This window comes from Dipodomys merriami, unplaced genomic scaffold (genome assembly GCF_024711535.1).
Source record: "Dipodomys merriami isolate MVZ:Mamm:240054 unplaced genomic scaffold, mDipMer1.0.p SCAF_106, whole genome shotgun sequence".
Taxonomy (NCBI): Eukaryota; Metazoa; Chordata; class Mammalia; order Rodentia; family Heteromyidae; genus Dipodomys; species Dipodomys merriami.
In genome coordinates this window covers 3556120-3582002 of record NW_027202338.1, presented here as the reverse complement: position 1 = coordinate 3582002, position 25883 = coordinate 3556120, and the positions used below count along the sequence as shown (strand labels likewise).

At 57.1% G+C, this 25883-nt stretch overlaps 2 protein-coding genes across 3 annotated transcripts; one reads left to right on the top strand and one right to left on the bottom strand.

Moving 5' to 3' along the window:
• Positions 1-4312: 4312 nt before the first annotated feature.
• LOC138814150 (coiled-coil domain-containing protein 8-like) lies at positions 4313-7130 on the top strand. Its single transcript, XM_070003090.1, has 2 exons — positions 4313-4513; positions 4694-7130. Exon 2 carries the CDS (start codon positions 4750-4752, stop codon positions 6493-6495), a length of 1746 nt encoding a protein of 581 aa, XP_069859191.1. The 5' UTR covers positions 4313-4513; positions 4694-4749; the 3' UTR covers positions 6496-7130.
• A 3221-nt stretch (positions 7131-10351) lies between these two features.
• LOC138814140 (serine/threonine-protein phosphatase 5) lies at positions 10352-24434 on the bottom strand. Of its 2 annotated transcripts, none has more exons than XM_070003067.1 (13): positions 24256-24434; positions 19412-19653; positions 15501-15648; positions 14516-14637; positions 14287-14352; positions 13888-13986; positions 13191-13296; positions 12327-12469; positions 12134-12221; positions 11651-11691; positions 11392-11570; positions 10960-11041; positions 10352-10880 (listed from the first exon to the last, which is right to left on the bottom strand). In XM_070003067.1, exons 1-13 carry the CDS (start codon positions 24374-24376, stop codon positions 10818-10820), a joined length of 1500 nt encoding a protein of 499 aa, XP_069859168.1. In that variant the 5' UTR covers positions 24377-24434; the 3' UTR covers positions 10352-10817. The 2 variants fall into 2 exon arrangements, with proteins under 2 accessions (XP_069859168.1, XP_069859177.1); XM_070003076.1 differs by lacking the exon at positions 24256-24434 and adding an exon at positions 21768-21841.
• Positions 24435-25883: the final 1449 nt, after the last annotated feature.

Below are 25883 nucleotides of genomic sequence, written 5' to 3'. Positions count from 1 at the left end.
GTCCCTCAGCTCTTCAGCTCAAGGCGATAGTTCTACCACTTGAGCCACAGCTCCAGTTTTGACTTTTTCTACTTATGTGGTGCTGAGGAATCGAACCCAAGGCCTCATGCATGCAAGGCATGGACTCTACCATTGAGCCACCTTCCCAGCCCCAGGATCATTCCTATACAAACAAGACTGCACGACCAGCCAACCCTATATGCCAAATCATTAAATATTGGAACTGGCTTTACACTCCTATTCAGTGGTCTCAGTGCTGCAGCCCTGGAGGAAATTTTTTGTTGGTTGTGGGGCTTGAACGCTGGGCCTGGGCCCTGTCCCTCAGCTCTTCAGCTCAAGGCAAGCACTCTACCACTTGAATCACAGCCCCACTTCCATTTTCTGAGTGATTTATCAGAGATGAGTCTCACGGACTTTCCTGCCCGGGCTGGCTTTGAACCGTGATCCTCAGATCTCTGCCTCCTGAGTAGCTAGGATTATAGCAGTGAGCCACTGGCGCCGGCAGGTTGCTAACTTTTATTGTCTACATTCCCCAAAAGTTGTTTAAGGTCAACTGTTGTTTAAGATGACTGTCCCATAATTGTCCCGTGACTACAGATTTACCTTCTATGCCCCTATGCAGTATATAAGCATATGATGTTTTAATAAACTTTGTCCATACCTGCATGGTATGATCCCTTTCTGCCTACTGGATGCTGCATTCCCAGGTCTTGCTGTGTGAACAGCAATAACACTCCTATTTCATGGTCTCAGTGCTGCAGCCCTAGAGGAAAAAATGATACAGCATAATAATATTTCATTTATAGATTGGGGCCCCCATAGGCGTTTCATTGCTAATTGTTCTGGAAAACATGTTGATGATTGGCGCACTAGTAATTTGTCTGTTTGATGGCATCTATACAATGGAATCATAAATTATGTAGAACCCACTGTTTGCTTACCTGGCATAATGGGGGCCTTGTACCCCTTGGTTATATATAAATTTTAAGGGACATTTGGACCCTGATAATTGAATTTATGGAAACCTGCTGCCCCGTTTCCTACTGCTCAAAATTGGGTCGTCAATTGATTAGAGCCTACGAGGTAAAGTACACATTTCATAGGAATCACTCTTCTTTTGCACAGGCTTGTGTTAGACTTCCTTATGTATTAGCCATAGGAACTGTGTCCATTGATGAAACTTTGCAAAGCTTGGATTGTTTTGATTGTCCACTTTTTTTACACGTTTTCATTGTTCTGTTCCTCTGAATATGTCTTCTCGCTCCCTCCTGATATTACAATCTCGCTGTGGGGTCTGGGTGCCTGTTCACCACCCCCGATCTTGGCAAGAGAGGTTTGCGGATGGGAATCCAGCGACTGTGGAAAAGAACTGAGGTTTCTGGTTGTGATTCTCGCCGCAGTCCTGGGACTGACTGCTGTGGATGCGACCACTGGAGGGGCTCTGCACCCCGCCGTCCCAGCCCAGGGCTTTGTAAATGTTTCTTTTTTTTTGGGGTCCGGTTGTGGGGCCTGAACTCTGGGCCTGGGCGCTGTCCCTCAGCTCTTCAGCTCAAGGCTAGCGCTCTACCACTTGAGCCACAGCGCCACTTCTGGCTTTTTATTTTTTTGCTTATGTGGTGCTGAGGAATCGAACCCAGGGCCTTGAGCATGCAAGGCAAGCGCTCTACCACTGAGCCACCTTCCCAGCCCACAGCCCAGGGCTTTGCAGACAGTGGCAGCAGGATTCTCATCAGTGGTGGACTCATCAGATAAATAACACACAGGACGTTGAGTCCCACATAAACAGCTGTCAGAGGTACAGACCGGTGTGACCCTTCCTCAGGCTTTGTGTGCTGTACGAGGCTATGTGTGCTAGAAGGTGAGGAGAAAACAACTCCATAGTCCTGGCAAGGGTCAGGGCGCCTGGCCGCAGCCTCAGGGGGGACGGCGAAAACTCCTGATTCTGAGCAAAAGTTTGGACAGCCCGGCCACGACCTCATGGAAGGCGCCCGGATGTGCTCTCCTCCTAATGGCGCCAGAAACATAAACAACCCTGGACAGTTCTCCTACGTGTAAAACATCTGGACACTTTTCCTATGTGTAAAACATCTGTGCCTTGTCTGTCTCTTGCTGCCTTTTGGTCACCTCTATTTCTTTTGGCCTGGCATAGCCCCTGTAACCTTTTGGCCTTGGGAAGCTGTCACATGCCCCAGTGACAGATTTGCTTTCTTTGTGTGGAGGCCATATGTAAGTAGGTTGCTTTCCTAATAAACTTTGTCCATACCCGCACAATGTGGTCCTCTTTCTGCCTACCAGACACTGCCTTCCCAGGTTGAGTTCAAGCCCCAGGACCATCTCACACACACACACACACACACACACACACACACACACACACACACGGTTTAGAATTGTACTTCATTATACAATGTTTCCTTGTTAAACCAATGGGTGTAATGATTATTATTCATTATTATTTTGCCAGTCCTGAAGTTCGAACTTAGGGCCTAAATACTGTCCTTGAGTATCATTTGCTCAAGGCTAGCTACTCCACCACTTTAGCCATAGCGCCACTTCTGGCTTTTTCTGTGTATGTGGCACTGAGGAATTGAACCTAGGGTTTCATGCATGCTAGGCAAGCACTGTATCACTAGGCCACATTCCCAATCTATAATGATAATAATAGTGAATTTTTTTTTTGGTCAGTTGTGGGGCTTGAACTCTGGACTTGGGTGCTATTCCTCAGCTCTTCAACTCAAAGTGAGCACTCTACCACTTGAGCCACAGTGGCATTTGCGGGTTTTCTGGTGGTTAAATGGAGATAAGAGTCTCACGACTTTCCTGCCCGGGCTGGCTTTGAACCATGATCCTCAGATCTCAGCCTCTTGAGTAGCTTGGATTACAGGCATGAGCCACCAGTGCCCAGCTTAGTAATAATTATTATCAGTCATTTGTGAGGCTTCAACTCAGAGCCTGGGCACTGTCCATGAGCTTTTCTGCTCAAGGCTAGCACTTTACTACCTTGGAGCCATAACTCCACTTACGGTTTTCTGGTGGTTCACTGGAGATAAGAGGCTCATTGGCTTTCCTGCCAGAGCTGGCTTCCAATCGCTATTCTCAGATCTCAGCCTCCTGAGTAGCTAGGATTAGAATAGCGAGCTCCCAGCACCTGACCAGTGGATATAATTCTATTGCCTGAAAAACTCTTTTCTAAAAGGGAGGTGGGCAGGGCAAGGGTTAAAGCTTCTGGAAGTAGCAATTCCTGGAACAGGCAAGGCAAGTTGGAGGATTGAACCCACAGGCCTCAGGCTTGCTAGGGAAATGTTTTGACCATTTGAGTCACCTCCCCAGCCCACTTGCTGTTTATTTTGTTTCTTAAAAATAGTCTCCATCAGTTTGCACAGGCTGGATTCTGCCTCCACCTATACAGCAGAGATTACAGGGGGGTGCCACCATATCTGGCTATGCTGTGACTGGTAAGAGTTGAAGGCTCTAAGCAAGGACTCTTGAGATTAGCCTTGATGTTTTCTTGTAGCCTTTGCACAAGTGTTCAACCTATGTACTGGTTCAAGCTCTGATCCCTACACACAACTCCACATTGTTTGGGATTCAAATTCAGATTCTACCACGGCCTGGCAGCCACACTCCTATTATGTGTCTGGTGTCACAGTAAGGATTTCATGAGTTAATTGGCATAGTGCCTAGGTCGTAGGAATTTCTCCCCTAACTTGCTTTAGCCTTAATCTACCTCAGTCTTTTTCATAGCTACATAGTATTTCTCTACTAGACCAAAACAAGGAGTCGGTCCTTTCTGATAAACATTTAGTTTCATGCATCTGAATATTGACTGAGCAGGCATCAGTGAATATACCCACCCACCTCCACAGCCACCCCTGCGTCTCTCTATCTCTGTTCTCATATATGAATATATGAGGAATTTCAAAAATGCTGTACACCCCAGAAACAAGGGTGGTGGTGGTTGTTCAAACTGTGTGGATAGGATGGTAGGGTTTGAGAAGGTGCTGACGTGGGCCTCCAGGGCTAAGCTAGAAAGCTGGGGCCCCAGTGAGGCCCGGGGCTCAGCCACACCCCCGGGGGTGGGGAGGGGAGCGAGGAGGCCGCCTCCCCGGGAGTGGACAGCCCCCCTGTCACTCTCCCCGGTCCCAGAGTGTAAGAGGAGAAGAAGAAGGTGGGCCTCATGGGGAGGGAGGGAGGGCTCTGAGCCACTTCCTGCAGCCCATGCACCGCCCAGCGCTGGCCAAGGTCAGCGTGGCGCGGGTGGCCGCCGGCCCGGGGTGGGGGTGGGGGTGGCGGGAGACCCTCCTGGGGGCCGGGCCGGGCCTGCAGGCAACTCGGCCATATTTGAGCAGCCACGCTGAGCTGCCTTTGTCCTCGTCCAGGTTCCTGCGGCCTGCCTGGTGCCTGGGGCGGGACAGGAAAGAAACAGCTGGACCTCTGTGTCCGGGCACCCCCCCAAAAAAACTTCGGGGCCTCGGATTCCGCCTTTCCAGCTTGGATTGGGACTGAACTCGCAGTAAGCGGTGCAGGAGGGTGGGGAGGGGAGAGGGCGGCCAGTGGCACCAGGCCTCGGGCTTGTGTGTGTGTGTGCTGGGGGACCCCCTCCTCCCCGATTTGGTCCAGACTGGTTAGGGGGGAGGTTGAAACCCCAGCCAGGCCACGTTGCTGAGGGGAGGAACTCCATCTCTCCTCCGAGGGGAGTCTGAGCCTTGCAGGGCGCGCCCGGGCGTCCCCTTCCGCGCAGCCGTCGCCATGGAGATCTTAAAGACGCTGGAGAAGAGCCACGTGGGGGGCTGGTTCCCGTGGGGCTTCCTGCCGGCCCCCGACGGCCTGATCCTGTGGAGCATCCCGGACGTGTGCAGGGACGTGGACCTGGACGTGCTGGTGGACGCGCTGAGGCCCGTGGGGCCCTTCAAGAAGATCGGCAAGGTGTTCCGCAAGGAGGAGGACTCGACGGTGGGCCTGCTGCAGATCGGCGACGGCGTGGACCCGCTGCTCATCCCGCGCCAGGTGCGGCTGGCGGGCGGCGTGTGGCGCGTGCTCTCCAAGCCCGCCACCAAGGAGGCCGCGTTCCGCGAGCGCCTGCTGCAGTTCCTGCAGGAGGAAGGCCGCACGCTGGACGACGTGGCGCGCGTCCTCGACAGGAGCACCCCGCACCCGCCGCCGCGGGGCCCGCGCGCCCCCGCGCGGCCCAGGGTCCCCAGGGCCGCGCCGCCGCCGCCGCGCCTGGTGGTCGGCACGTTCGACAGCAGCGGCGCCAGCGACAGCGATGACGACGACGACGACGTCGGCGACGCCGGCGGCCCGGGCGCGCGCGCCGCCCCCGCGCGCACGCGCACGCGCACGCGCAGGACGCCCGTCAGCTACCTGGGCAGCAAGTTCCTGGGCAGTGACGTGGAGAGCGAGGACGACGACGAGGAGCTGGTGCAGGCCTTCCTGCGGCGCGGGGAGCCGCCGCCTCCCGCGGCCCCCGCCCGCGGCCGCCCCGCCCACCTGCCCATGCCCATGTTCGACAACCTGGGGCCCCAGGTGTCCAAGGCCGACCGCTGGCGCCAGTGTGTCAGCCAGGTGTCCTGGGGGAAACTGAGGCGGAGGGTGAAAGGCTGCGCCCCGAGATCGGGGGTGGAGGAGGCTCGGGCTCCCCGGGCCTCCACCCCTGCAGCTGCGGGGAGAGATGAGGGGTCTTCTCAGGGCGGCGGCCCCCGGCCTGGGGGGAATGGGGGACACGTGGGAAGTGGGGGTGATGGGAGAAGGGCGGAGCCCTCGGCCCGACGTTGGAGGCCCAAGATCAAGTGGGCCTCGTTCCGGCTCCGCAGGAGGGAGGCTCCCGAGGTGGACAGCCCAGCCCGAGAGGGGGCACAGGCGGCAGATAATCAGAGAGAAGAAGCCATAGGTGATCAGAGGGCAGAGGCTGATGATAATCAGAGAGAAGAGGCCATAGGTGGCCGGAGAGTAGCAGCTGCAGATGTCCAGCGGGCAGAGGCTGTAGCTGACCAGAGGGCAGAGGTTGTGGATAATCAGAGGGCAGAGGCTATAGCTGACCAGAGGGCAGAGGTTGTGGATAATCAGAGAGTAGAGGCTGTAGCTGACCAGGAGGAAGAGGCAGCTAATCAGAGGGCAGAGGCTATAGCTAATCAGAGGGCAGAAGCCCTAGCTGACCAGAGGCTAGAGGCACCAGCTAATCAGAGGGCAGAGGCACCAGCTAGTCAGAGGGCAGAGGCTGGAGCCCAGGCTATCCAAGAAGTCGAAGGCTTGGTTGGCTCCTTGGCTCCAGAGACAGCCAGATCTAGAACCCGGAAACAGACCAAGACAGTGAGGTTCCAGACCCCCGGACGCTTTTCGTGGTTTCACAAGCGTCGAAGAGCCTTCTGGCACACTCCCCGCCTGCCAACCCTGCCCAAGAGAGTCCCCAGGGCCAGCGAGGCCAGGGGCCTCAGGGTGCTGAGGGCCGAGGCCAGTTTAGAGGCAGGGCAGGGAGAGCAAGAAGCAGAGCTGTGAGGAGAGGCCAGGGGCTCCCCTCCAGCTGACACCCCTCCCCTGTTTCCTTGCTGAGAGATGGAGAGGGACAGAGAAGCAGACAGCGCCTGCCACATCTCCACATAAAACTTTGTTTTCTGTTTGTGCATTATTATTTTTTTTAATATTGACTTAATAGCATCCAAGAAAATGAAAGTTAGGAAGAAAGGAAGAAAGGAAGGAAGGAAGGAAGAAAGGAAGGAAGGAAGGAAGAAAGGAAGGAAGGAAGGAGGGAAAGAGGGAAGGAAGGGTGAGCTTGGGACAGGCACTATTAGCTCATGCCTGTAATCCTAGCTGCTTACCAAAAGACCAGAAGTGGAGCTGTGGCACCCATGGTAGAGCACTAGCCTTGAGAGAAAGAACTAAAATACGACATCCAGATAGTAAGCCGCAGAGCTGACACAAAAAGAAACAGCAGGGGTAACATCCCTGGGCTTTTAACTCTCAGGTGCAAACTGTTAATTGTTGCAGTGCTTGGCAGAGCAGGGGGCCATTCTCTTTTTTTTGTTCTTTTTTTCTGGGGATCTCTTTTGTGCCTGTATACCCATGTGGACTGCCCTCTTGAATTTGAAAAGAGAGCTCAAACCAACATGCAAATAAAAACATTTACAAGGTGATTTCTTGGCTTCTGATTTGCCTTGCTCTCAATGGTCAGCAGCCTGTGTTTATGCTGTCACTCTGTCTCCTCTCTCCCCACCGCCAGGGTTGTGAGATGCTACAGTCAAGCACCTGTAATCCTAGCTACTCGTGGGGCTGAGAACTAGAGGATCCTAGTTCAAGGTCAGCCCTGACAGAAAAGTCTATGCAACTCCATCTCCAATTAACCAACAAAAAGCAGGATGGGAGGCGTGGCCCGAGAGGTAGAATGTGCTGAGCACCAGTGTTTCACACTTGTAATCCTAATTATTCAGGAGGCTGAGATCTGAGGGTCACAGCTCAAATGCAGTCCAGTCAGGGAAGTCCATAAGACTCATCTCCAAGAAGCCAGGCACAGAGATGTGGCTCAAGTGGTAGAGCACCAGCCTAATAACCATTCATGCTGAAGGCCCTGAGTTCAAATTCTGGAACTAGCAAAACAATATGCCAAGGGGGAATGTGGGGATGGAGTGTTCTATGACTGCTTGCTTTTTTCCTTCTCCCCATCCCAGTTTTTACTTTTAAAAACTTTTATTGTTACTATTATAAAAGTGATGTACATTGCTGGGAAGGTGGCTCAGTGGTAGAGTGCTTGCCTAGCATGCATGAAGCCCTGGGTTCGATTCTTCAGTACCACATACACAGAAAATGCCAGAAGTGGTGCTGTGGCTCAAGTGGTAGAGTGCTAGCCTTGTGTAAAAGAGGTTCAGGGACAGTGCCTAAGCCCTGAGTTCAAGCCCCAGGACTGGCACACACACACACACACACACACACACACACACACACACACACACACACAAAATGTGATGTAGAGAGTCAGGTAAAGAGTACATTTCTTTTCTTTGTATTTTTGTTAGTCATAGGGCTTTAACTCATGGCCTGGTTACTGTCCCTGAGCAATTTTTCTTTTTTTTGGGGTCTGGTCGTGGGCCTGAACTCTGGGCCTGCGCACTGACCCTCAGCTCTTCAGCTCAAGGCTAGCGCTCTACCACTTGAGCCACAGCGCCACTTCCGGCTTTCTTTTTGCTTATGTGGTGCTGAGGAATCGAACCCAGGCCTCATGCATGCAAGGCAAGCACTCTACCACTGAGCCACCTTCCCAGCCCCATGAGCTTTTTTTTTGTCAGTTGTGGGGCTTGAACTCTGGGCCTGGGTGCTGTCCCTGAGCTCTTCAGCTCAAGGCTAGCGCTCTACTACTTGAGCCTCTGTGCCACTTCTGGTTTTCTGGTGGTTTATTGGAGATGAGTCTCACAGAGTTCTCTGACCGGACTGGCTTTGAATTGCAATCCTCAGATCTCAGCCTCCTGAGTAGCTAGGATTATAGGTACGAGCCACTAGTGCCCAGTAAGTGACTCATTTTTATTTTTTTGGGGGGTCCAGTCATGCGACCTGAACTCTGGGCCTGGGTGCTGTCCCTCAGCTCTTCAGCTCAAGGCTAGCGCTCTACCACTTGAGCCATAGCGCCACTTCCGGCTTTTTTCTTTTTGCTTATGTGGTGCTGAGGAATCGAACCCAGGGCCTCAGGCATGCAAGGCAAGTGCTCTACCACTGAGCCACCTTCCCAGCCCAAGTGACTCATTTTTAAAGCAGGCAGAGTCCCAGGCTAGCCCAGGTCCAAGCCCAGGGAGGAAGATTTAAGTTGAGATGGACAAGGGCCTAGGGCATGTTAGGAGAAATCAGAGCTCTGAGCGCCCTCTGGTGACACCTGGTGGAAGCGCGGCCTGGAGTCTGAATTGGGGTAGGGGGGCCCATGCGTTCATGCCCCTGGGGCTCACAGCTGAACTGGTCACTCAGAGTCATCTGGATGTGGCCACCAGACTCTCTTTCTTTCTTTTTTGATAAGTAATAGGGCTGGAACTCAGGGCTTTTCTGCCACTCTGAGCCACAGCTCCACTTCCAGTTTTCTGGTGGCCAATTGAAGAGTTTTATGGACTTTGCTGCCCAGGCTGGCTTTGAACTGAAGTCCTCACTCAGCTCTAAGCCTTCTCAGTGCCTAGGATTGCAGGCAGAAGCCACTGCACCCAGCAGGACCATCCCCTTCTCTCTTGACTGAAAACCACCCTTCTTTGGGTGGCCGCCATTGCCTGCCACAAGACTAAAATAAGAGAATGCATGGCGGCAGGGATTGAGCTGGCTTCTCCTGAGCCAGAAGGGGGACAACTGGGGACCAGAGGACCCCAGGCCCAGACCTGGGAGAGGCAGATAGAGAGGGGACAGCCAAGAGCCAGTGGCTCACGCCTTTAATCCTAGCTGCTCAGAGGCTGAGATCTGAGGATCACAGTTCAAAGCCAGCCCAGGCAGGAAAGTACGTGAGACTCATCTCCAATAAACCACCAGAAAACCAGAAACAACGCTGTGGCTCAAGTGGTTACAGTGCTCATCTTGAGCTGAAGAGCTCAGGGACGATGACCAGGCCTAGAGTTCAAGCCCCATGACCAACAGAAAAAAAAAAAAAAAAAAGAGTGCCTAGACGTGCAGAAACAGCATGTGCACTTTAAGCACTGCACCGCTACTGTTCATGATTAGAATGAAATCCCAGCCCTGCACAGGAGTCTGGGCAGCTTGCTTCTCTGCCAGAAGTGCCCGGTCCTGGGGCGCCCCCTGGTGGGGATGAGGAGACCGAGGCGCCTGTCTTGCATGGCTGGGAGGAGGCAGCCTTAAGTCCCCATCTTCATTCCTTCCTGGAAGTCCATGGGTCCTGACCCTGACCCGGGTCAGTAGGAGACTCAGACCTCTCCTCATGCCCTCTGGGAGGCATGGATGGTGAAGGTAGGAGGCTGCTCATGTGGAGGCCCAGCCTTTGAGGCCTCGGGTGGCTGAACAAGGTGCTGGGCTTCAGAGAACTTCACACACACCCTGCCAGCTTTGCTGGCTGAACCCCAGTTGTGCTCAAGGGCTCAGCTGTCCTTCTGTGCTGCTCTGGGGAGACCCCCAGGGACAGGAAGCCCCCACAGCCATGTCCACTCTGATGGATGGGGGGAAATGGAGAGACTGCAGGCGCTTCACTGAATGGTGCCCAGGATGAAGTGGGCCCAGCTTGGGAAGGATCTGGGTCTGCAGGGGGTCACTTCACCACTGGCCTCGCTGGCCCATGGGGTCTTCTCATGGGGGGCCCTCTGCATCCCAGGTCTGGGCACAGCCCCCACCCCTGAATCTCTAGGGAACACGTACCCAATCCAGCAGCCAGGGCCTTGAGACCAGGTGACTTACAATAATGACTTTATTTTAACATATTTAATTACAGACATAAAACAGCTGGGGGAGGGGTGGGCCCGGCCTGGCCCCACCCTCGGGCTACCAGGAGGCAGGGTGCAGGCGAGGCCTCCCTGATGACCCTCTTCCTAGGGTCTTCCTATGGCAGGGCCCTATTGCTTTAGCGGGGAGGAGCCATGCAAACGAAGGGGCAGGGAATCCTCTTGGTCCCGCCCCAGGCCGGCCTTCCTCCAGAATGCCTGGCTGTGCCCCTCTGCACCCCAGCTCGGGCACCCCCTTCCTGCCTGTGCAGGGGACAGCCGCTCTGGCCAGCCCTGCTCTGCTCTGCCCACCCCCTCTGCAACCTAAAGAGGAATAAATACAAACTTTACAAAGTAAAAGGGGGTCCAACGCTGCCCGGGGGCGGGGCTGCTCAGGTCCTGGTTGCGGGGTGCTGGCCAGGGGGCGCCCCTGCCTCACATCATCCCCAGCTGCAGCAGCGTGTTGGCGTAGGCCATGGGCTTGACGTTGGGGTGAGGCTGGAGGAGGCAGAGGGGGCTGGGTCAGAAGGGGCCACCGGGGTTGCCTGCTCCCCCACCCCCCTGGAGTTGGACTCACCACTGCTGTGAACTGGTGGAACTGGGGCCGCAGGTCGGAGCCCCGGAGGTGAATGTAGGAGGCTTTGTTCCCCATCTGGTCGCTGCAGGGACAGGAGCAGAGGGGGCGCTCAGGGAGGGGCAGGAGAGGGGGAGGGGAGGACGGGGTGGGCTCTCTGTGCCAGATCTGATCCCACCACTCTCTGGCCACCAGGACAAGCAGGTGACCCCGGGGCGCCCACCGTGGTGGCCTTCTTCTGCAGACTAGAGCTTGCTAATGAAGAGAAATGACGGGATTTCCTTCCAGAAGCATCTCCAGGCACCAATGGGAGGCGTGAGGCCTGGGGTCTGGGGGCGGTGGAGGGGCTTCACTGCCTGGCTCCCCCTGCACCATCCAGTGATGGGGTCCACCTCCATGCTGAGCCCCAAAGAAACAACCCCCCAGGGGACGCACCAGTAGTTGGGGGCAGAGAAGACGGTGACGCAGCGGCCGCCGTGGGCCACCTCGTAGCCCTCCGCCTTGACCTCGTGGCTGCGGATGATGTACTCCAGCTGGTTCTCCTCCAGGAAGGCCTTGGTGACATCGGGCCCGAACTGGCAGCTCACGCCCCGTTTGCTGACCGAGCGCCCATTCTAGAGGGCAAGGGGGGAACATGAGACTCCAGGTAACCAGGGGTCCCACCCTACCACCTCACACCTAGCTCCGGACTCACCTGCGGCTGGGGATCAGACCACAGCAGGTCGCACATGGGACCTGGGGAGAGGGGAGTGAGCATCAGGGCCCTGGAGGGAGGGCTCCCACCCAGCCAGGCCCCACCTTCTGGCACACTCCTGCCCAGGGGAGGCAGGGCTCAGGACATAGCCTTGCAGTTAGTTCTGAGCTGCTCCGGCCTCCCCAGGACCATCACAGCCCTGGATCTGAACTGAGGCATACAGAGCCGAGGTGCCCCCTGCCCTGGGAACAAAGACCAGGGAGCTGCCCACCCAGCGCCACCCCTGCGGCCATTCCACACCCACGTGCCACCATCTGCCTGTCCCCAGGGTTTCTCAGACACCATATTGCCTCAGCCCAGGGACTGGAGGAGAACTCCGGGGTGAACAGAGGGGTGTGTTCTCATCCGTCTGCCTTCTGGGCCCTGGACAGGTGCCAGCTGCATGGCCTCACTGGCCGGGGGGAGCCCCAAGACCTCGCTCACCTGAGTCCGGAGGCTGCCGGTTCCGCTCGATCTTCCTAATGTCGTCCAGGGTGACACCATCCTCGCTGAAGAGGCCTCCATGCATGATCTGGGGGCGGGGCAGTGGGGTGAGGGCAGGGCAGCGCCCCCTGCCGTGGGCAGTCATGGGGGTGTGGGGGACGGGCCTGGGGGACGGGGAGCACTATGTCTTTACCAGCACTTTGCCGTTGATGCACTGAGCCAGCGGGAGCCACTCAAACACCTCGCTGAAGAGCTCGTACATCTGGGCTGTGTACTTGGCCTTCACCTCGCCCTCGAAACCGTAGATCTGGTTCATGTTGTCTGTCTCGTGATTGCCTGGGCACACACAGCAGGGGGACCGAAGGTTCAGCCCCGGGTTCCTCAGTCTCCTTGACTCAGAAACAGACCTGGGGACGCGGTGACAGCCGAGTGCCCACCACTCCATCTTCTCGGCTGCCTCGGCCCCACAGGCCCCACCCCCCTCCCTCAAACCTGGCCCCAAGAGCCCACATCTGCCCGGGAGCCTGGGGGATGGCACACACAGTGGCTCCTGGGATGCCAACATGGTGGTAGGCGTGCTCACTCCACCCGCCTCACTGCAATAACCCCCCAGAACCCTCCAGAGAAGTCTTTGCATAAGAAGCACCCACGTGGGCATGGGCACGGGTCCTTCTGGTCTGCAGGGATTCCTCTCTATTGGGGCGGGGCCCCAGTGAGCCCCTCCCATGTGTGGGCAGGGCCTGCCCAGGTGCTCACTAAGAGAACTTTGGGGAAGAGGGGGTGCTCTTCCTTTCAGCCAGCCCCTGAGGGGGAGCTTAGAGGTGCCCTTCCTCCAAACCCTCCATTGACACCGGCTGACACATGGCCACAGTGACCCTGGAAAGGAGGCAGGCCGTGAGCCTGTCCCTAGGGGCTTCCTTACAGGATGGCCCTGGGCACCCCCAGGGTGGGCTCACTTCACCCAGTACCCTGGCTTTCTAGATAAATCACCACTCAGAGGGAAAGGGAAGAGCCCTTCTGGGGAACCCAACTCCCCCCCCCCCCCCACCAAGCTCACCTCGAAGTAAGTGAAAGTGATCTGGGTACAGGAGCTTGAAGCCAAAAAGGGTGAGGATCACCTCCACGGAGAAGGAGCCACGGTCCACGAAGTCGCCATTAAATATCTGTGCTGCTAAGGAGCACGCGGCGGCAGGACCAGCCAGAACCCAGCCGTGGCGGCTCCTCCCAGGCCTCCTGGCCCCCCGCAAGGCGCCCATCAGCACCTCCCAAGGAACAAGGACCTGGCGGGGCTCACAGCACTCTCTCCTGTGCTGTGGCTCCGGCTGGCCACCAGTCTGCAGGACAGCAGGGAAGGCCCAATGCCCGCCCTTCCTCCAAACAGGCTCAGAGCCACAGGACAGCGGGCACCGAGCCTCCTACCCAGCACAGGCCTGGGCCCTACTCCTGACCCAGGGTGAAGCCAGTCTAATGTCAAATTCTCATGGCAGTGGCCAGGCCTGCACTCAGCTCCTCCATGCAGCTGCAGCCATGCCCATTCCTCTCCACCTTAGCCCAAGTGACAAAGGGGGAAACGGAGGCAGCGGGTTAGATGAGCAGCTAGTTAGTGGCAGCTGCCTCTGTGCTGTGTGACCAGGCAGCAGAGGGGAACGTGGGGCTGGGAGAGCTGAGGGCACTGGCCCCGGGGACGCAGTGTGGGGACTAGCCTGTCCCCTCCTCCCCACGCCCAGGCCCAACTGCAGCATGGAGAAGGATACATAGGGGTTGGTCTCGGAGGGCAAGCCGTTGAGCTCGAAGATATTGAGGAGGTCATAGAACTGGCCGTGCGTGTCCCCACACACTGTAATCTTCTCTGTCTGGAAGAAAAGAGGCCACCGGAGAGGGAGGGGCCCAGAGAGAGATGTGGGGAGGGGGCAGAAGGGAGGGGTGAGGGGTCATGGCAGACCAAGAAAATCCATGTGAGACACACACAAAGGGGGACACAGTGATGACAAGGTGGACAGAGAGCATGAGGCAGGACCGAGGGACATGCGGGAGTCAGACGGGGAGGGGACGACAGACCACACCAGGTGGGACTGTGAGTTCCAGAGCGCACTGGCTCCTCCCCGGCCCAGGAGCCACCCACCGCCAGATGCCAATGCCCTGGCCAGCCGCACCTCTTTCAGCGTGGTCTCCACCAGCGTGCTCAGCTTACACAGGACCTCTTTCACCTGCACCAGAATCTGAAGGCAGGGCAGACTGTGAGTGGGACGGCTTTTGCACCCCACACTGCCGTGGCCCCGGATGCATGCACGCGTCCAGCATGGGACACCCGTTCCGGGAAGTAGTGGTCATCACACAACGCCCTTCTGGCTCTGCTCAGTGCCCGGGGTCCCCATGGCTCACCTGGTAGGCACACTTCCGGTGCAGCTTCTTCTGGTCCTTGTACCACTGCATGAGCTCCTTCATGAAGGTGATTGTCACTTTGCCGTCCTCAAGCTTTGGCCCACTGTACTCGTCCTCGATGGCTGGTAGGTGAACAAGGGAACCCTGTCAGGGGGCTTGGACATGGCTGGCAGCATGGGCTACCTGGCTCCCAGGGATGGGGGATCTGGCTCTGGACACGGGCTGAGGAAGTGAGTGGGAGCAGAGGCCGTGGAACTGTGGCACCTGCTCTGGGTGTTGGGGTTCAGGGTTCTAGGATGAGTACACAACTCTAAGATCTATTTCCAGATGGCCCACTCCAGCAGCGGCCTCCCTCTGCCACCCCCATTCTAAATTCTAGAGAGGAGTCCCCCAAATGACTACCAACTCAGCCCTGCCCCATCTTCCCTGTGCTCTAGGGTGGGAACCCTAGACACGCGGGACAGGGCAGGACGGGCCGGGGAACGCCACCACATCACCCACAGGCAGAAATAGCTGCGGCGCCTCACGTGGACAGGGGAAGGGGCACCACTGCATGCCACAAAAGAAAAGCACTAAACCACCCTAAATTTATCTACCAAGGGCAGGAAGGGGGAGAAGGAGGGAACAAAAGCAGCTGTGAGCGAGACCCCATTTCTGTGTTTCCTTTTTTTTTTTTTTTTGTCGGTCGTGGGGCTTGAACTCTGGGCCTGGGCGCTGTCCCTCAGCTCTTCAGCTCAAGGGGAGCGCTCTACCACTTGACCCACAGTGCCACTTCCAGTTTCCTAGTGGTTAACTGGAGATAAGAGTCTCGTGGACTTTCCTGCACAGGCTGGCTTTGAACCTCGATCCTCAGATCTCAGCTTCCTGAGTAGCTAGGATGACAGGTGTGAGCCACCGGCGCCCGGCTGTGACCCCCCTGACCCCCCTCTCTGGGCACTGCCTGCCCCTAGATGCAGGGAGGGCTGGGGTGTGCAGCCCGACTCACTCATGCTCTCGATGTCCAGTGAGTCCACAACAGAGCGCCTGTGCTCGTCCCCCGCGATGGCCCGCTCGAAGGCCTTCTGCTTCACGATCTTGCTGCACTCCTGGTACTTCATCTTGGCATCTTTGTCATGAGGCTTCACCTTCACCACCTGGCGGAGGAGGAGGAGTCATACTCGGGAGGGCGTGACCAGCTCCTGGCACAGGGGAACTGTCAGCAGCACCAGCCCTAGGATCTGGGGACGCCCAAGTCAGACCGAGGGCCACCACACATGGCCATGTCGCAATCTGGACCCTGCCACCCGGCCTGGGTTTCTGCCCCAGCACCCTGAGAAACACTCCCACAGAGCTGCGCAAGGACAGGCACACCAGTCCCCGGGGCTCTGACTAAATCAGCGCTGACCCCATCAGAGCAGAAGGGAATGAACTGCCCTTGTCAAAGGCCAGTCAGCAGCTGCCTCTGCCCTTTGGTAGGAGCTGAAGTAGGACTCTGAGCTCCACCAAGTAAGGAACTGGGGGCTGGTTGGAGATGTGGCTCAGATGGTAGAGCGCCAGCCAATGAGTGAAAACATCAGGTACTGACTCTGGATCTCAGACCAAAAAACAAAACAAAAAAAGGAACTGAGGGCCTTGGTCAATGCAGCACTCCACTCAGAATGATGTTTTCTTGGGAAACAAAGGAGGAGGCTTCAATGCTTGATAAGAAATGTACTCATTATCCTTTTTTTTTTTGGTCCGGTCATGGGGCCTGAACTCTGGGCTTGGGTGCTGTCCCTCAGCTCTTCAGCTCAAGGCTAGCGCTCTACCACTTAAGCCACAGCACCACTTCCGCCTTTTTTCTTTTTGCTTATGTGGTGCTGAGGAATTGAACTCAGGGCCTTAGGCATGCAAGGCAAATGCTCTACCACTGAGCCACCTTCCCAGCCCTGTACTCATTATCTTGCCCATGTAATTGTAACCCCTCGGTACAGTATTTTCACAATTAAAAAAAAAAAAAAAAGAAATGTACTCATTACCTTGCTCATGTAATTGTAACCTCTCTGAACAGTATGTTCACAATAAAAAAATTAAGAAAAAAAAAAAAGAATGATGTTTTCTTTTTTTGTTGGTGTGGGCCTTGAACTCAGGGCCTGGGAATTATCCCTAAGCTTTTCTGCTCAAGGCTAGCGCTCTACCACTTTGAGCCACAGCACCACTTCCAGGTCTGTGGTGGTTAGCTGGAGATAAGAGTCTCATGGAGGGGCTGGGAAGGTGGCTTACTGGTAGAGTGCTTGCCTTGAATGCATGAAGCCCTGGGTTTGATTCCTCAGTACCCATACACAGGAAAAGCTGGAAGTGGTGCTGTGGTAGAGTGCTAGACTTGAGCAAATGCAGCTCAGGAACAGTGCCCAGGCCTTGAGTTCAAGCCCTGGGACTGGCAAAAAAAGAAAAAAAAAAGTCTCACAGACTTTCCTGCCCAGGCTGGCTTTGAACTGTGATCCTCAGATCTCAGCCTCCTGAGTAGCTGGGATTACAGGTGTGAGCCTCTGGTGCCCAGTGATTTACTGAAGAGCTGGGCTGCACAGGAGTTTAAAACCACCACAGCCTCACAACCACTCAGGCCGGTGCCTGCCACGCTCGGTGGCTGCATTTATCTAACAACTATGTTTTGCAGAGCTGCCAAGGAGATTGGAGAAGGACAAGAGGAGCCAGGTCTTCACCACGTCCCGGTGTCCCAGGCAGCCCTTGGCGTGGGCACACCTGGCCATCAGGCTGTGGACCAGTCCTTATGTGGCACTGCGAGACAGGTCCAACTTCTCCCTTCCTTCCCCATCAAGATGTGGTATGCGCCAGCAAGGCACTGGGCTTCCCAACCACGTGCCCTCAGCCACCCATCCATCGCCCACCCATATCTATGCCCCATGGTTTAAAAACTAAAAACAGCCGGGCATTGGTGGCTCACGCCTGTAACCCTAGCTACTCAGGTGGCTGAGATCTGAGGATCAGAGTTCAAAGCCAGCCCAGGCAGGAACAGACCATCTGTGAGACTCTTATCTCCAATTAACCACCAGGAAACCGGAAGTGGTGCTGTGGCTCAAGTAGTAGAACGCTCACCTTGAGCTGAAGAGCCGAGGCACAGCGCCCAGGCCCAGAGTTCAAGTCCCACGACTGACAAAAAAAATTTTTTTAAAGAATAAAATAAAACACAACAATATATACACATACTCCAAGAAAGTGTGTTCTGTGTCTAACTGGACATGAGAAAGCACACAGTGAGGCCTGGGCCACTCGTGTGTACCCCGAGAGGAAAGGACACCTCTTCAGCCTTCATCTCCATCCCTGCACAGTGCTCTGCTCCCAGTGGCTGAGACTGAGCCCCAGGCTCACCTGCTCCAACCAAGGTCACACCTGCCTTGGTCCCCTCCCACAGCCTGCAACCAGCCCAGAGGACAGGGCCTGGTGTATCCCCTGGGAAGTGCAGCACCTGTCACTCGACGCTCTGTGGGGGCCCAATGTGGCAGGTGTGGCCCTGCCTCGGTGGCTCTGTTAAGGCTCTGGATTGCCAGCTGACCCTCATGCACACCCCAGGCCTGTGGCATGACCGCAATCACTCAGCCTCTGTCCAGGCACTCTCCCCAGCCCAAGTGGGGAAGACTCTGCCCTTGACCCGGGGCTCCTCCAGGCCCTGACTCTGTGGGCCTTGGTTACTCATTACCAGCCGTCCACCCCGGGACCTTTACCCGTCTTTAGCAAAGCCAACAGGCCCGGGCAGCCACTCCCCTACTTGCCATCTTCCGGATTAGGATGGCAAGGGAGCGGCCCTGGCACCCACGCTCAGAGAGGCCCTGCTGGGCTGTCCCTGTCCTGGCTCCCTCCTGTCTTCCTCCCACTCTGAGGGTCCCTTGGCCACAGGCTCTGCGCAAGGACCTCGTCCCAGGCCGGGCCCTGCCACTACAGACTGGCATCCTGGGCCCCAGGTCACCTCACCCTGCACAGAGGGTGTGGACAGCAGAAAGGCTGTGTAAGTTCAACAGAGTCCCAGCAGCTCCACTCTAGGACCCCCGCTTTGGGGGGACATGGGCAATGTGGGACCCTGGCCCTCAGTCTCCCCTGTAGGATGGAGGTGGTCCTGCCAAGTCCCCAGGGCTGCTGCAGTCAGCACACCTGACCCCCAGCTGGTGTCTTGACCACCAGAGCCTGTCACCAAGGCGGAAAGGAATGACCCCTGCTCCTAGCCTTCCCTGTCACCTCATGACACCCTGCAGGGATCCTCACCCTGAGCCACCAGAGCCACCAGAAGGTGACTGTGGCTCTTGGTAATAACTGACAGAAATGCCCTCAATGCCAGGTGCTGATGGCTCACATCTGTCATCCCAACTTCTCAGGAGGCTGAGATCTGAGGAACGAGGTTCAAAGCTAACTTGGGAAACAAAGTGCTTGAGGCCCTTATCTCTCTCTAATAAACTCCCTCAAAAAAGCTGAGGGCTGGGAAGGTGGCTCAGTGGTAGAGCGCTTGCCTTGCATGCATGAGGCCCTGGGTTCGATTCCTCAGCACCACATAAGCAAAAAGAAAAAAGCCGGAGTGGCGCTGTGGCTCAAGTGGTAGAGCACTAGCCTTGAGCTAAAGAGCTGAGGGACAGCGCGCAGGTCCAGAGTTCAGGCCTCACGACTGGACCCAAAAAAAAAAAAGCCGGAAGTGGAGGCATGGCTCAAATGATAGAGTGCTAGCCTTGAGCAAAAAAGGCTCAGGGACGGTGCCCTGGTCCCGAGTTCAAGCCGGACTGGCACCCAAAAACCCAAACCCAACCCTTATTACCAATGGCTGATTACCTTGGAACCCCATGTGCCAGTGTTGCTCTAAGCAGCTCATTTAGTGCCCACAGCATCCCTGGAGGCACAGAGAGGCCCCGCCCAGGGTCCATCAGACCCACTCACCGTCTCGTAGTCACGCAGGGCAGCCCGGAACTTGCCCAGGGCCATGTTGCTGGCAGCCCGGCGGTAGTAGCCCTTGATGTACTTCTTGTCAATCTCCACGGCCCGCGTGGCGTCACCCAGTGCGTAGCCATAGCACTCGGTGCGCAGGTAGGCCAGGCTGCGGTTGCCATAGTAGATGGCATTGCTGGGGTTCAGCTCGATGGCCTGGCTGTAGAACTTGATGGCGTTCTCGTAGTCCTTGGCTGGGGGTTGGGGGGGGAGGGGAACGAGGAGGAAGAGGCATGAGGCCGTGCTGCCACTGGGCCATGTCCTCACTTACAAGATGGGGAAACTAGCCGGGCGCCGGTGGCTCACGCCTGTAATCCTAGCTACTCAGGAGGCTGAGATCTGAAGATCATGGTTCAAAGCCAGTCCGGGGGCAGGAAAGTTTGTGAGACTCTTATCTCCAATAAACCGCTAGAAAACCTGAAGTGGTGCTGTGGCTCAAGTGGTAGAGTGCTCACCTTGAGCTGAAGAGCACAAGGATAGCGCCCAAGCCCAGAGTTCAAGCCCCACGACCGACAAAAAAAAAAAAAAGGGGGAAACTGAGTCCCACCCTGGTGCTCAGACAGGTCCCCTCAGCCTGGCCCTCAGGCCACAAGCTCCAGGCCCCCACCAATCCCATGCTTCTGCCCATTGGGTGCCATGCTGGACACTATTCTAGGTCTCTCCCTGAGTCCATGTGTGGCCAGGAGGGTCTATGCTAGGGTGTGCTGGAGCTGTGATTTGAACCAGGCAGCCGTAGGCCCTGAGCCCCCCGCCATCCAGCCTCCCACAGCAAGGAAGTGAGCCCAAAAAGGAGGCCAAGAAGGAGATGTGCAGGTAGAAAGGGAAGGAAGCCACTCGGCCTTGCTGAGCATGAGGCCAGAGAAGGCAGCGGACTGCTCCTGACAGAACTGCAGGCAAGGCCTGAGCGGGCTGAGCCCTGGGCTGGGGCCCCGGCCAGGTGCAGTGGCCAGGCCCAGGGAGCTGGCTGGGGGCAGGTGTGGCGGGAGTGAGGGGACAGATCCTCTGGGACTGGCAGCCACAGCCTGGTCCCAAGTGTGGGATGACAGGAGGTGACAGTGAGCCAAGGACAAGAGGTCAGATTGTACTTGACAAGCACTTTCCACCTCAGCTTTCCACCTGACCTGGGGTCCTAGGAAGACCATCTGAGGCCCAGCTGGAGGCTGTAGAGGCCATGTTCAAGGTCAAAGGCCAAGGAGGCTGTGCTCAAGGTCAAATAACCAGATTTGAGGCCTCCCCTGTGCCCATTCCACAGGTGGGAGGAATGAGACCTGGACGGCCTCGCAGGCCTGCCCAAGTGGAGCCGGTGTGCTGGACTCTTCACAGAACCCCCCAACAACCCCGAAGACAGCACATCAGCCAGGAAAACTGAAGCTCAGCTCGTGGTGAGGGGCAGGTGGGGCCCCTCGTACCTGCGGATGCCCTGGGGGAGCCTGGCAGAGACAGCGGCTCAGATGCACTCTGCAGCTAATCTGTCACAGTCTGGGGTCACTCGACACCATGCACAGCCCCTCAGGACTGGAGTTTCAGAGGCTGCTCCTCTCAACTCAGGAGCCCCCTGCCCCCCCCTTCACTGGTGCCCAGTGAGCACTGACACCCCACCTCCTTCAGAGGCCCAGACAGCAACCACCCAAAGGACTTAAGGTTCTGTAGGCTCCAAGTGTGCCTGGAGGGGAAGTGAGTGGGGAGGGAGGGAGGGAGGGAGGGAGGGAGGGAGGGAGGGAGGGAGGGAGGGAAGCGGGAACCAGAGAAGGGAGAAGGCAGGTGGCAATCTTTCAGTGGCCTGAACTGTCCCTTCCTTAGGGCAGGCCTGCTTGACTCCAATCGGGGTCCGTGAGCCCCAGGAAGGCAGGCCGCAGCACTTCCTAGAACCAAGCAGGGTGCAAGGAGCAGCCTGGCACCTTCAGAGGACTCCCTCAGCCTGGGGGCGGGCGGGGTGCCTGCCAGGCACGGTGTGACTCGAGCCAGGGGCACGGTCCGGGCTGGTGGCTGGCTGTCACCTCTGACTCCACTCTGGTCCGGGGCTGAGGCGGTGAGCTGGGCCTGGGAATATGCCCAGGCAAAGAGGCTGCAGCCCCTGAGTGACCAAGTGGAGAGGGGGAGGCAGGGAGGGGGGCAGGGGGAAGAGCCTGTACCCCATTCTCTGCTCCCCATCTGTATCCTGCTCTGTGTGCTGTGCCTCAAGTCTCCTTCCAGGCAGCCCCGGAGTCAGCGATGAGGAAACAGAGGCAGCAAGGTGAGGCTGGGGGTTGGCCCCTCCCCGACCCCCCCCCCCCCCCCCCCCCCGCTGCAGAGGACTCTGGCTCTTTACCTTGGTGCATGCTTCACCACCTGGGGGACTGGGGTGTCAGACCAGCTCCCCCTCCCCCAGGACCTTCCTCACCCACAGGAGCCAGGGTGACAGGTGAGCAGAGGTAAGGCAGAGGAAATCCGGCCCAGCCCACAAGCGCATGCACATGCATGCACACACACACACACACACACCCCACACACACACCCCGACCTGGGGGCCAGCAGTTCCGCTTCCGAGCCACTTCCTCCATAAAACAAACAGGGCTCCAACCCACTTCTACTTCCCAGTCTGGGGCGGGTGCCCAGGCCGCACCTTGCACCACTGAGTCTCAATTAACACGAGCTGTAATTATTCTTTTTATTGTTATTCCCTCAGCCCCTGAGCTCCTGCCACAGCCTGCCTGACAGGAGGAGGCCTGGCCTGAGGGGTACCTTCCACCAAGGACAGGCCCCTGGGGCTCCAGGCTGGAACCCCAGGTCCTAGTGAATTGAGGCTGCTCCCCAACTCTCCCTGGCATCAGCAGCAACCCCAAGACTTGCTGCCCTTGTTGAGCCCCAGAAAACGTTTCTCTCTCTCTCATTCTCTCTTTCTTCTCCCCCCCCCCAAGCTGGGCCTGGTGCTTAAAGTCAAGGACTTTTTACTCAAGGCTTAATGCTCTACTACTTGAGCCACAGCTCAAGCCACTTCCAGCCTTTGGCTGGTTAATTGGAGGTAAAGAGTCTTGAGGACTTTCCTGCCCAGGCTGGCTTCAAACCATGATCTTTAGATGTCAGCCTCCTGACTAGACAGGATTACAGGTGTGAACCGCTGGCACCTGGCTTTAAGGACAATTCTGAGCCTGTCCTCTGGCCACTACCCAGCACCTCCAGCTGAAAGTCGGGGTGCCTCCCTATGACCCCTTACAATCTGCTCCCTACAAAGGCACCAAGACCCGCTCACCTTTGGGCCTTTGCCATCTGCTTCTTTCTGCCTTGAGCTTTCTCCACCTGGGCGTGTTTCCAACACCACTTGGACCTTCAGGATGGCACCCACCCTCCCCACTGAACTTCCTACCCAACCAAACTGCCCCTCAGGCCATGCATTTCTGGAGACCCATGCTCCAGTGGGGCCCTAGATCCTTCCAGCAATCCCCTTCTCCTGAGCTCTGCCAGTGCAAATCTCTCCTCCCCTGCAGAGTCTACTTTGACGCTGTGTCCGTGCTGAACCACACTTGCAGAAGTGGACTAATTGCTCTGGTCAACATCCCCACCAGTATCTGCCGGCCAGACCTAGTGGTCAAGGCTTGGAGCTCATCTTTCCTAAATTCTAGAATCTACACACACTTTCCTGACACCTCTTCCCGGTTTCCCATCCACCTTCCTTGCTGACTGCTCCTCAGCACCCTCCTTTAGGTCTTCTCTGTACCCCATTTCTAAGTGACCTCATCCATTCCCAACATATTTCCAACCACAGGTTGGGCACTCTCAAAGTTTTCTCCAGTCCAGACTGGCCCATCTACCTATTTCCTGGAACAGCTGAATAAAATCCAAACTAGTCTTGGCAATGATTTATGAGACCCCAGAAAGAAGCAGCCCAGATCTGGGTCCTCCAAAGTCTTTTATCCGTCCCCACCTAACTCTTTTTAAAGCCCCAGTCACACCATTCTCACACACATTCTCCACCCCAGGGCCTTTGCACATGCTAAACCACCCAGTAGGATCAGTCCTTCCCCTTGTCCTCTGGTAGTTTCAGCTTAAATGTCTCTTTTTCCTTAGAGTACTCCCAGACCATCCACCATCCTATGTCTAAGGCAGCTTTCTACCTCGATTTTTCTTACCATCTTGTGCTTTTTTTTTTTCTTTCTTTCTTTCAAAGCCCTGGTCATAACTTAAGCATTTTATTTGTGGGCTTACTCCACGTGATTCCCTTGCTACTTGACAGACCACAATGTCTCCTTCCTGCTAGAATCTCAGAGCCAAGCCCGGTGCTCCGGCTCGACCGGAGGCTCAAGAAACATGTATGCAATGAATGAATGAACGAATCCGTGACCTCACGTGTTCCCCACGCCTCAGGGACTCCCTACAGATCCTATTCTCCAATCACCCCAAATCTACTTCCTTCCCCCCCTCCCAGTCTCATGATTTATTCCCCACAATTCCCTCTTCTGCTTGGGCTGCCCCCCAACTGGGGCAGGACCCCCCCACACCTCCCCAGCCCAGGTCTCCCCTCCCAGGTAGCCACATGTCACTACTGGGTGGCGCCCTCGTAGGGGCCCGCTCCACTCCTGACTTGGTGGCGCCCGCCTCAGTTTCCCCATTTAGTAGCCCCACTTGTGAACGCACGACCCCGCCACTCAGACGCCCCCCCCTCGTGTCGCCCCGTGGTAGCGTCACCCGCGCCCCCCCCCCCGGGCCCGGTCACTTGGTAGAGGCCGCCCGGCGCCCCAGCTGCCGCTCGGCGTTGCCATGGTTCCGCGCGGGCCTGGGCTGCTGTCCGCCCTCCCTCGCCCTGTCCGGGCCGGACGTACCTTTAAAGTAGTCGTTGGCCTGGGTCTTGAGCTCCTCGGCCCGCTTCAAGGCGCCTTCGGCAGGGGGTTCGTCCCGGGGGGGCTCAGCACACTCAGTCCGTTCGCCCTCCGCCATCGCCATGCCGCAAAGCGACCCCCACCCTGGCAACGGCCGCCAGCGGCGCCCGGCCGAACCGTCGCGAAGGAGCGCTGAGTGACCGCCGCCGCTGTCGCGCAAGTGTCGTAAAGCGCGGGCCCCGAAGGCGCCCTCGGCGCGCATGCGCGGGGGCTCCTCGGGCCCCCGCGAGCGCGCGCGCCAGGACAAGGTGACCAGAGGGGGGGGCCGAGGCAGCGCCCCTCGCGGGACGAGCCAATCAGAGGAGAGAGCGAGGGAGAGGGGGGAGGGGGGGATGGCGTGGACCTGCTCCCCAAGTTACCGTGTCCTGAGCCCACAGAAGTTTCTTGGGTCTTAAGGATCACCCCCCGCCCCATCCTCGGGGTCGTTGTGCCACACAGCGGGCGGGGGGGATCAGACTGCCGACTCCCCGAGCCCTCGGGCCACCCCTCTTCCCCGCGCCCCGGTGACCTCTCTGGAAAAAACGGTGCTCCCCGTGTCCCCACGACCCGGGGTCTCCCCGGGGCCCGAGGGTTGCCCGGCCACTCCGGCCTTCTCCTTCCTGTCCCCACGCTCCCCGCCCCCCCCCCCGCACCCGCAAACCGGCCCTGCCGCGGCTCCCCACAGTCTGCGTCTGGGCCACCGCCTCTGCAGCTAGACCCTAGACCGAGGATCGAGCTGGGGGACGGGCCCGCACCCCCGTGCGGCCAGGGGCCCCCCCAGCACCCTTGTTTCCTGCTCTGCTCACTTCCCTGCCTCCCCCCCTCTATTTATTTGAGGTAGTGTTCTTGTTATATATAGCCCAATCAAGATCTTCCAGTCTCAGCCTCTGCAGTGCTGAGATTACAGGCTGGGGCCAAACCCCGGGTTCCCACTCGGGCAGAACTATAGCATTAAGCCAGGCACCTATGGCTCACCCCCATAATCCTAGCTAGTCAGGAGGCTGAGATCTCAAGACAACGGTTCAAAGCCAGCCCGGGCAGGAAAGTCCATGAGTTCATCTCCAATGACCAACCAGAAAACCAGAAGTGGAGTTGTGGCTTAAAGTGGTAGGGCACTACCCTTGAGCAAAAGAGCTCAAGGGCAGCGCCCAGGCCCTGAGTTCAAGCCCCAGGCCTGACCAAAAAAAAAAAAGTGGATGTGTCATATGAAGACCAATCACCCACCATACTACCCACCCCCAAAGGGACCCCACAAATGAGTCAACACGTGTTCTCCGGTGCCCATCCAGGCGAGGTCTTTATGGTGTTTGGGAAAAGCCAGCATGGCTGAGCCAGGCCTCCCCTTCCCCTAGGCGAGCGCACCTCCCTTAGCACCAATCTGGACAGAATACCCAAAGATGGAGTGGTGGCTTCCAAGGAGGGGGTGGATGGGGCTGAGGAGCTTTTTTTTTTTTTTTTCTTTTTCTTATGGGAGTCCAAGAGTAGCACCATCGTAGATGAGCTGAGCGGGGAACAAAGGGGACAAAGCTGGTGGCAGAGAACTGTGAACTCCTCTCCTGAGACAGGCAGTTTAGGCTGTGCGTGTGCCTATG

Bases quoted from the DNA above. Each gene is read 5' to 3' on its own strand.
- LOC138814150 (XM_070003090.1), top strand. From the start codon at position 4,750: ATGGAGATCTTAAAGACGCTGGAGAAGAGCCACGTGGGGGGCTGGTTC.
- LOC138814140 (XM_070003067.1), bottom strand. From the start codon at position 24,376: ATGGCGATGGCGGAGGGCGAACGGACTGAGTGTGCTGAGCCCCCCCGG. The intron at 14,638-15,500 runs GTGAGTCGGGCT...TTCACCTACCAG, and splicing joins ACTGGACATCGAGAGCATGA to CCATCGAGGACGAGTACAGT. The intron at 13,987-14,286 runs GTGCGGCTGGCC...CTTTTCTTCCAG, and splicing joins TGGAGACCACGCTGAAAGAG to ACAGAGAAGATTACAGTGTG.